This window comes from Molossus molossus, unplaced genomic scaffold (genome assembly GCF_014108415.1).
Source record: "Molossus molossus isolate mMolMol1 unplaced genomic scaffold, mMolMol1.p scaffold_m16_p_21, whole genome shotgun sequence".
Lineage (NCBI taxonomy): Eukaryota > Metazoa > Chordata > Mammalia > Chiroptera > Molossidae > Molossus > Molossus molossus.
This window is the reverse complement of record NW_023425357.1, coordinates 6,267,674-6,277,879: the sequence shown is the minus strand read 5'-3', so window position 1 is coordinate 6,277,879 and position 10,206 is coordinate 6,267,674. Positions and strand designations below refer to the sequence as shown.

General features: G+C 54.5%; 1 protein-coding gene across 2 annotated transcripts; it reads left to right on the top strand.

Moving 5' to 3' along the window:
- Positions 1-2,422: 2,422 nt before the first annotated feature.
- Positions 2,423-9,805, top strand: NR1H2 (nuclear receptor subfamily 1 group H member 2). 2 transcript variants are annotated; one of them, XM_036274050.1, is made up of 10 exons: positions 2,423-2,524; positions 2,636-2,769; positions 3,383-3,444; positions 3,521-3,652; positions 3,964-4,254; positions 4,337-4,614; positions 4,801-4,980; positions 5,907-6,006; positions 8,630-8,838; positions 9,241-9,805. In XM_036274050.1, exons 3-10 carry the CDS (start codon positions 3,402-3,404, stop codon positions 9,385-9,387), a joined length of 1,380 nt encoding a protein of 459 aa, XP_036129943.1. In that variant the 5' UTR covers positions 2,423-2,524; positions 2,636-2,769; positions 3,383-3,401; the 3' UTR covers positions 9,388-9,805. The 2 variants fall into 2 exon arrangements, with proteins under 2 accessions (XP_036129943.1, XP_036129944.1); XM_036274051.1 differs by having other exon boundaries at positions 2,429-2,769.
- The last annotated feature ends 401 nt before the right edge of the window (positions 9,806-10,206 follow it).

Below are 10,206 nucleotides of genomic sequence, written 5' to 3'. Positions count from 1 at the left end.
TTGATGAAGTAAAGTGACATTTTTTTGTTGGGGACATTGTTCAGCTGTATTATCCCTGGATTTCACTTCAGAATAGTAAAAGCAGAATTATGCATTACAAATTATTTGTGATAAAAAGGAAATAGAATTGGCTATCAGGGAAGTGCAAATCAAAACCCAATCAGCCCTGGCCAGTGTGGATCAGTGATTATCGTGTTGGCCCAAGCACCAGAGGGTCTCAGGTTCGATTCCCGGTCAAGGACATGTACCTGGGTTGCAGGTTCAATCCTTGGCTCTGGTCAAGGGGCAGGCTGAAGGCAACAGATCAATGTGTCTCGCTCACACCAAGGTTTCTCTCTCTCCCCCCCCTCCCGTCCTTCCACTCTCTCTAAAAACCAATGGAAAAAAATATCCTCGGGTGAACATTAAAAAGCAAGCAAACAAACAAAAACCACAATGAAATATCGGTTTGCACCTACTCGAACGGCTATAGTAAAAAGACAGATAATAACAAGTGTTGGTAAAGATGTAGAGAAGATGAAAGAGCTTGGCTTAACATTACACATCGAGAAAGTGGCGGAGACCCGGGTTCAGCCATCCCCCAATGCCCACCTAACCACTCATTTGAATTGTAACATCCTCAGATGAAAAACTCCACAGGGCCCTGGCCGGTTTGGCTCAGCGGTTAGAGCGTCGGCCTGCGGTCCTGAGAGACCCGGGTTCGGTTCCCGCTAAGGGCGCGTACCTCGGTTGCAGTTGTCCCCGGCCCTGGTAGGTTGTGCGGGTGGCAGCCACTAGATGTGTCCCTTTCACATCGATGTTTCTCTCTCTCTCTCCCTCCCACTCTACCTGAACAAAAAATGGAAAAATGTCCTCTGGTGAGGATAAAAAAAAAAAAAGAAAAACTCCACAGGTTCAAGGCCACACAAGCTACAAAAATCATGGGTCATAGACTACCCCCCCCCTTTTTTTAAGAAACAAGAGATTACATTTTTATTTCTTAAATCCTCACAGGAGGATATTTTTCCATTTTTATCTTCAGATTGGGGGGGGGGGGTCGGTGTGAGAGAGACACATTGACTTGTTGCCTCCTGCCTGGCCCTGGCCAGGGACCAAACAGCAATGGAGGTATGTGTCCTTGACCGGAATCAAACCCACGACTGTTTGGATTGCCGGCTCATGCTCTCCCCGCTGAGCCAAACCGACCAGAGCCATACTGTAAGGAATCGGGGGCGCCGCCGAATAAAACAGAGAAGAGACTGGAGAGCCAATCAGCCGAATGAACAGGGATCAGGCTTTATTGGGTGCACTCCGGGCGGGTTCACAGATTCCAGGGTTCGAGTCCTAGAAGCTGTGCTCAATGTAGGGGCTTGTGTCTTTTATATCTGCCCGTGGTAGCTGGAATTTGTCCCTTAGGGTTTGGCCCTGGGGGGGCTATGCATGGAGCCTCTGGAATGTGAATCGATAAGAGCAAGATGGGAGTTAATCTACAAGCTCGTGGCAGGCCATTCAGGGTGGGAGGCAAGGCTGAGCAAGCAAGACAATGGTCAAGCACTTTGCCTGGCGCCAGTACCCAGGCTATCGGACACATACATTCCTATTTTTTTTAAAAACTGCATCTATGCTTAATATAGATCCGATTATAATGGGGGGAACAACTTCCATCTTTTACCCATTCAAGTATTCCGAGTTTTCTTTAAAAGCTATCCCTGTATCTTTTTGGTAGGGGAAGGCTATGCTATTTTCTTTAATTCTTCCTATCACAGAGTTCTCTTAAAAATATTTTTGTTCTGGGTCAAGGTTTGTAATGTAACTTATTGAAAATCAATAGGCGCCCCAGCCACGTGGTTAGAGCGTCAGCTGAAGTTCCCAGTCGGGGGTTCAATCCCCAGTCAAGGGCACACACCTGGGCTGCAGGTTCGATACCAGCCCTGATTGGGGCGCACGCAGGAGGCAACCAACGATGTGTCTCTTTCACATCAATGTTTCTCTCTCTCTCCGCTTCCCTCCCTCCCTTCCACTTGCTCCGACAATCCATGGAAAGCATCGTCGGGTGAGGACTAGCAATAAAGAAAGAAATGATAAAACCAATAATCAGCGCATCTCCAAAATCAGAAAAATTTTAACAACCGAAAAGGGACAAAAGTGCTTTAACTCAGCTCTGTGCAAAAAGGAGCTGCAGCTGGGGAGACTTGTCAGGTGAAGCTTTTGCAGGGAGCCCAGAGAACTCCGCACCCGGCGGGAAGGTTTGGCGCGGCCCACGTTTCGCTGAGAGAGCCCGGAACTCTTCTGCCTGCCTCCAGCGGAGCCGCGGGGGAGGGTAAACTTCCAGCGGGTACACGACTTCCCTGCGGGGCAACCCACTTGGCTCGTCCTAGGCGGACCGGAAGTCCGTCCCTCGACTCCCCTCCCCTCTCCGGAAGTGACGCACAGTGGGGTTGCCGGAAGAAGTGGCGAAGTTACTTTTGAGAGGACCGGAGCGGCGGTGTCGAGCCAGGTGATACAGAAGCGGGGAAAGAGAAGCGGAGCAAGGGGACAGACGCAGGTGCACCTGAGTGTGGGGAGACGCGGGAGGAGCCTCAAGCACGGGGCTTCCCGGAGTTCCCCGCGCTGTTCTGCTCAGCCCCTTCTCTCCTTCTCCCTCTCCTTTCCGTAGCTCGCGTCGCCCCCGGCTGTTTCCAGGGCAACGGGAGAAGGAGACCCCGGGAGAGACCGCCCACGAGACCCTCGCGCGCAGCCATGAGCCCCGCCCCCCACTGGTGTTCGGAGAGGGGCGGGACCTGGAGCGAGGTGTGGGGGCGGAGCATGATGGGAGGGGGTGGAGGCGGGGATGGTGGGCGGGGATGGGGCGGGGCCTGGGGAAGGGTACTGATGGGACGGGGCGAGCGATCGGAAGGCTCATTATGGAGGGAGGGAGGGGGGAACCTGGAAGGGATTGGGCGGGACCTAGGTGGAAAGGATGGGGGCGGAGCCTAGGAGGAGGAGGTGGTGACAGAATGAGAGATGGGTTTGCTTCCTCAGCAGCGGTCGGGTGGAGTAAGAGTAGGAAGGATGAAACTTAGTGGGAAGGAGGAGGTGAGTGTGGAGCCGGATTGAAGTAGAAGGGGCAGTGCCTGGAAAGAGTAGATGGGCGGGATCTGGAGCGGGCGGAGCCTACAGAGGGCGGGACCTAGAGGGGGCGTGGCTTGAGGCCCAGCTGGAGGCTGTCCCGGAGCAGAAGGGGTGGGCCCTGTTAGAATTGGAGGGGAGACTTTGTAGACTGGCAAGGGAAGGGGTCGGGTTCTGTATGCAGTAAGGGAGGACTCAGAGAGATGGAAGAAAGGTGTTCCCCTCAAGACCTGTGGCTGACCTAACCTGAACCGCCCTGGCCCCACAAGGCTCTGAGCCCCCCTGTATTTTGCAGGCTGCTCCGTGACCCCACCATGTCCACCCCTACCTCAAGTTCCCAGAATACCCCCTTGCCTGGTGAGTGACCCCCTTCCCAGCCCAGCGCCCCATTACACACGTGTCAGGAAAAACTAAGTGTACCTCCCTCTCTCAGGAAATGTACCCCCTCAGCCCAGCGCCCCCTCTTCTAAACCCGTTGTAAAGGAGGAGCGTCCAGAGCCGTGGCCTGGGGGTCCAGACCCTGATGTCCCAGGCACTGATGGGGCCGGCTCAGCTTGCAGCGTGGGTGAGGCGGGGCCCAGAGACAGGGGCTGGGAGTTGGTATGGGAGGCTAGGGGAGGGATCCAGGAAGGGAAGATCAGAAATGAGGATAGGAGGCTCCAATTTTTTAATTTTTTTTTCTTCTGTTCCTCCTTGACATCACTCGTTTTAATTCATTCTTTGGGGTTCACTGACATACACATCTTTTCCTCTGAATCACCATCTCCTTGGGTCACACTCTGTACTCTGGCTCTTTGCCTCTGCTTTCTCATGGGCCTGTTTCTCTGGCTGGTTTCTCTCTGTGGCTCTCTCATGGCTTTTGTCCACCCACCCCAGTCATCCCAGACCCAGCAGAGGAGCCAGAGCGCAAGCGAAAGAAGGGCCCGGCTCCAAAAATGCTGGGCCACGAGCTGTGCCGCGTGTGCGGGGACAAGGCCTCCGGCTTCCACTACAATGTGCTCAGCTGCGAAGGCTGCAAGGGCTTCTTCCGGCGCAGTGTGGTCCGAGGTGGGGCCGGGCGCTACACCTGCCGGGGTGGTGGAACCTGCCAGATGGATGCCTTCATGCGACGCAAGTGCCAGCAGTGCCGGCTGCGCAAGTGCAAGGAGGCCGGGATGAGGGAGCAGTGTGAGTGCCGGTGAGGGAGTAGTGCCAGCCTGGCTGCCGCCCAGCCCAGGGGCCTCTGCTGAGGCCTGCATCTCCCCAACAGGCGTCCTCTCCGAAGAACAGATCCGGAAGAAGAAGATTCGGAAGCAGCAACAACAGCAGCAGCAGCAGCAGCAGCAGTCACCCATAGGGCCAGGAGTCAGCAGCAGCTCAGCCTCCGGGCCTGGGGCCTCCCCTGGAGGGTCCGACGGAGGTGGCCAGGGCTCTGGGGAAGGCGAGGGTGTCCAGTTAACAGCTGCTCAGGAACTAATGATCCAGCAGTTGGTGGCAGCCCAGCTGCAGTGCAACAAACGCTCCTTCTCTGACCAGCCCAAAGTCACGGTACTGCCCCTTCCACAGCCTTGAGGGGTGATGGGCCTGGCATGGGAAGGGAATGAGGCTCCAGAGGGTAGGGTCTTGGAGAGGAGGGCCTCCCAGAGTGCAGGCTTTGCCTCAAGGTGCCCTCATAGCCTTAGGTTCTTGGAAGGAGTCCTAGAATAACTCTGCTCCCCCCACCCCCTGTCCCAGCCCTGGCCTCTGGGCGCAGACCCCCAGTCCCGTGATGCCCGCCAACAGCGTTTCGCCCACTTCACGGAGCTGGCTATCATCTCAGTCCAGGAGATTGTGGACTTTGCCAAGCAGGTGCCTGGCTTCCTGCAGTTGGGCCGTGAGGACCAGATCGCCCTCTTAAAGGCATCTACCATTGAGGTAACAGCCAGCCTACCCATCCTCAGCATAGCCCTTTTCTCATGCTTGGAAGGAATCCAGAGATAAGCCCTAGGACAGGTGCTGGAAGCGCAGTGATGAGCAAGACCCCTTCAGTCCTTGCTTTTGTGGGGATATATTTTATGGAGGAATGTCAAAACACTAAACAAGATAATCAGAGGTTCCCATCATCCAGGAAGAGAAAGGAAACAGGCCGAGGATGAAAATAATTGAAGATTGGGCTGGAGGGACACACTTTAGAGAATGTGCCATAAAAGGTTATTCAGAGGAGTCGACATCTGAACCAAAACAATAGTAACAAATAAGAATTGACTGCCTAGCCTTGACTGGTTTGGCTCAGAGGTTAGGGTGTCAGCCTGCAGACAGAAGAGTCTCGGGTTTGATTCCGGTCAAGGGCACGTTCCTTGGTTGCTGTTCGATCCCCTGCCCCAGTCGGGGCGCATGTGGGAGGCAACCAATTGATGTATCTTTCTCTCATCAATGTTCCTCCCTCCCTCCTTCCTACTCTCTGAAAATAAATGGAAAAAATATCCTCAGGTGAGGATTAGAAAAAAACAAAAAAAAGAATTGAGTGCCTAGTGTGTGCCAGGTTCCATTCCAAGTGCTGGGCATATATCAATGAACAAAACAGTCAGTCCCTTCCCCTGTGCCTCCTACCCACCTGGGGACAGTGTCCTGAGTGGAAGGTGCTGTTCATTCTGAAACTAGAGGAGGGAGAGAGATTGGGGTGTCTAATGTGTTGACTGCAGGCTGCTGTGACAGAGAATGCAGGAATGGGGTGGGGTGGAGGGACCAGGGATGATCCTTGAGATTTGGCCCCCCATTCAGACCAGGGGAGGAGGGTCTGGTGGCTAAAGGGGGCAACAGGACTCCTCACACCCTTGCCTACCCCTTTCCCATGCCCTCAGATCATGCTGCTGGAGACAGCCAGACGCTATAACCATGAGACCGAGTGCATTACTTTCTTGAAGGACTTCACCTACAGCAAGGATGATTTTCACCGTGCAGGTATGGCAGAGAGCAGGGTGGGGGGAGGGGCAGGATGGGGCTCTTGCTGTCTGGGAGACCTGGGGCTGCCTCGTCCCTGTCTGAGCCTCCATTTCTTTTTAAAACAATTTTTTTTATTGATAATTAGAGAGAGGGAGATAGAAATGATTAGCCACCTCCTGCATGCCCCCAACTGGGGATCTGGCCCACAACCTGGGCATGTGCCCTGACAGGGAATCGAACTGGTGACTTCTTGATGCATGGGTCGACACTCAACCACTGAGCCACACCAGCTGGGCTGAGCCTCCATTTCTTTATCTCTAAAGTGGGTGAGCCCTGGCCAGTGGGGCTCAGTTGGTTGGGCATTGTCCTGTGCATTAAAAGGTTGCTGGTTCTATTCTCGGTCAGGGCACATGCCTGAGTTGTGGGCTCGATTCTCCACATGGGGCGCGCTGGAGGTGGCCAATCGATGTATCACTCTCACATCGATGTTTCTACTGCTCCCTTTCCCTTCCTCTCTCTCTAAGAATCAATTTTAAAATCTTTTAAGAAAAGGAAAAGAAAAGATACTCCCTCCTCCCACAACCTGGTCTCACCCGAGGGAGGCTGGATTGCAGTCCCTTGTGAAGAGTGCCACCTACGCAGCTATGCAGGGCAACCCTAACCCCTGCCCTCTAAGCGTACTTAACTTGGCAGCGTGACCTAGACGGTGGGCTTCTGGAGGAAGTGCAGGTGATCCGAGGTCTGCAGGCTGAGAGGCATCACCTAGGAGAAGTGAGGTTGGGAGTAGCATTGCCCACCAGGAACTGCATGTGCAGAGGCCTCTCGGCCTCTGGTCTTTCTTAGTAAGTCCTGCTCTCTCCCTGGGGTATCTTTCTGTACTTCCAGATATCTGCTTCTAACCCCATCTTCCCTTCCTCTAACTCCTGGCCCTCCCATCACCCCGGACAGTCCCAGCAACCCTTGTGAGGGAAGCGCAATGGGGAGAGCGTTTTTGGCAGGATGTCAGCACGTGCAAAGGCCCTGAGGTGGAGAAGAGCTGGACAGTTTTAAGGAACTACAAGGAAGCCTAGGCAGCTGGAGCACAGAGTAAGGCTAGAGAAAAGGTTGGAGTCCTACCACTTCCCCACATCCTCTGCCGCTGCCACAGTCTAGGCCTCAGTTGTCTCCCTAGCACATTGCAGGGTTCCTCACTGGTCTCCCACCTCCACCCCTGCCCAATGTGTTCACATAGCAGTCAGAAGGATCCTATTAACACCCTAGTCAGCTCACATCCTTTTGCTCAGAACCCTCCATGGCTCCCATCTCCCAGGGAGAGAAGTCTGCCATGGGCCCTGCAGGGTATGGCTCCATTCCCTGTCCGTCCTCATCTGCCCTCTCCCCTTGCTCACCCTCCTCCAGCCACACTGGTCTCCCTCTTACATGAACTCACCGAATGTGCTCCTACCGCAGAGCTTTTGTATTGGCTGGTCCCTTTGCCTAGAACTTGGGTGACCAGCTCATCCTGGCTTCCCTGGTTCCGTCCAAATTTCTTTTTTCAATTTTTATTTATTTTTGTTACAGATGTTTCTCCTTTTTTCCCCCTAGGCACCCTCCTCCCAACCAATTTTTAAGAAAATCCTCACCCAAGGATATGTTTTTATTGGCGAGAGAGAAGGGAAAGAGAGAGAGAAACATTGATCGGTTGCCTCCTGTACACGCCCTGACCGGGGATTGAGCCCACAACCTAGGTATGTGCCCTGACCAGGAATTGAACCCACAACCTTTTTTTTTTTTTATCCTCACCCGAGGACACTTTCCCATTTTTTGTTCAGGTAGAGTGGGAGGGAGAGAGAGGAACAGAGAGAGAGAGAAACATCGATGTGAAAGGAACACATCGAGTGGCTGCCACCTGCATGACCGACCAGGGCCGGGGACAAACTGCAACCGAGGTACGTGCCCTTAGCGGGAACCGAACCCGGGTCTCTCAGGACCGCAGGTCGATGCTCTAACCGCTGAGCCAAACCAGCCAGGGCGAACCCACAACCTTTTGGAGCATGGGATGACCCTGCCACCAACGGAGCCACCCAGCCAGGGTCCTTCCCAGTGTTATCAGGGAATGTCTCGTGGCCCAAAAAGCTGGATATTTTACATATTTGTCTCTTATCTGTGCCCTCAACCCCAAGTGTAAGTTCCACAGAGTACACACTTTGTCTTATAAATGGCTCTACCCAGGGCCTGGCATGTCGTAGATGCCCAGTGAAGTTTGATGATTAAATGAATGAGTCACTCTTGGAAATGAGTTTGGGTTTTACCCTGAGAGCAGTGGAAGCCACCGCAGGGCATGACACAATGTGACCTAGGCGTTAAAATCTTTCCTGTTCCTGCGGAGAGAGACAAGCCAGGAAGAAGTGGAAGTGGTGGTAGGGTAGAAGACACTGCATAAATGGTCGCTCTCCTTACTCATTCCCTCACTCAGGCAAGGTTTGTGGCTCACCTGCTCCGTGCCAGGCACGCTTATAGACAATGGGGATGCAGAAGTGACAACACTATAATGGCTGCTGTTTTCTTCACCTGCTAGGCAGTGTCAGGAACTGGGTATGGGGTATGGGGCTGGTTTCAGGCTGGCATGTTTATCAGGCAGGCTCCGCCTCCCACCCCACAGGCCTGCAGGTGGAGTTTATCAACCCCATCTTCGAGTTCTCAAGGGCCATGCGGCGGCTGGGCCTGGACGACGCCGAGTACGCCCTCCTCATTGCCATCAACATCTTCTCAGCTGACCGGCCCAATGTGCAGGAGCCGAGCCGCGTGGAGGCCCTGCAGCAGCCCTATGTGGAGGCGCTGCTCTCCTACACACGCATCAAGAGGCCCCAGGTACCCGAGCTCAGCCCCTCCCAGCAGAGTTAGACACACTCCTGAGGTCTGGGGAGGGACAGAAGATCCAGACCTGTGTAGGGTCAGCCTGGGGCCGGGGTGTTGCATCCTTGTCTAAGCCTGGCTTGTCTGACTCCCCAGTCCCCCTGGCAGCATTCTGAGCTCTGGCTGCGATCCTCTCAGCAGATCCTGTCCTCAGGTCCCTGTCCCCTCACCAAGGAGCCAGGCCTAGTCAAAGCACAGGGGTGGGGGTCCCCACGCTCTCGCTAGCCTCTGCCCACACTGGCTCTCCTGGCTCAGCCTGGGGACAGAGGCCTTCCTGGTGGTCCTGGAGGGCTGACCAGAGCCTCACAGTGTGGGGCCTGGCCAGCAGCCACCTCCTTCCTGTCCTGTCCCCCGCAGGACCAGCTGCGCTTCCCTCGCATGTTGATGAAGCTTGTGAGCCTGCGCACACTCAGCTCTGTGCACTCGGAGCAGGTCTTCGCCCTGCGGCTCCAGGATAAGAAGCTGCCGCCTCTGCTGTCTGAGATCTGGGATGTCCATGAGTGAAGGGTCCAGCAACCCTGCCCCAAAGCCCTGCACCCTACAATGAATGGACATGGTCACCCCTTCCTCCTCGTGGGGTGGGAAGGAGCCAAGCCTAGGGTCCCACCTTATGGCTTGGAGCACAGGCCCTGGCCATACCAGCCCTTAGCCCTCAGGATAAGTCCCAGTCAGGGTCCAGGAGGCTTCCTCCCTGCCCACTGAGTCTTCCTGGGAGGTGTGGATGGGTCACAGGCCCTGACCTCTGACCTCTCCAAGCACTTCCAGCTGCCCTCCCCACCCAGCTTACACCTCAAGCCCACTGCGCAGTGCACCTTGAACAGAGGGAGGGGAGGGCTCAAGGCTCTCTCCCACAGCCTGAGAGACCCCAGGCCCCCTCTCCCTCTGCTCTTTTTATTTAATAAAAACTTAAAAAACTTTAAAAAAAATCACAAAAACAGGAAAATAAAATATGAATAGAAACCTGCCCTGAGCCCGAGTGAGTCTGAGATGGACAGGGGACAGGCTGCCAGGGTCTTCATCAAAGCTGGCCCTTTACATGGTTGCTAGGCTGGTGGGGGGGATGCTCACAGTGACTGGGGACAGGTGGTGGTGGGGTCCAGGAGAGGCCCCTGATGGCCTCAGGGTCATCTCCCTGTACAAGGGAAGTTGGAGCCAGCTCATGAAAGACAAGGAGAATTTAAGTGGATGAGGGGGCTGTTGCCTTCACTCAGGCAACAAATACTTGCTGAAGCCACCTGTGGTCATTCTGGGGCTGCTGATGTCACTCCCCTGACAAGTATATATGGAGCATTTCCTACATGCTAGACACAATTTTAGGCACTG

Coding starts and splice junctions, on each gene's coding strand:
- NR1H2 (XM_036274050.1), top strand. CDS start 3,402: ATGTCCACCCCTACCTCAAGTTCCCAGAATACCCCCTTGCCTG. Junction 3,445..3,520: donor CCAGAATACCCCCTTGCCTG/GTGAGTGACCCC, acceptor TCCCTCTCTCAG/GAAATGTACCCCCTCAGCCC. Junction 4,615..4,800: donor CTGACCAGCCCAAAGTCACG/GTACTGCCCCTT, acceptor CCCCTGTCCCAG/CCCTGGCCTCTGGGCGCAGA.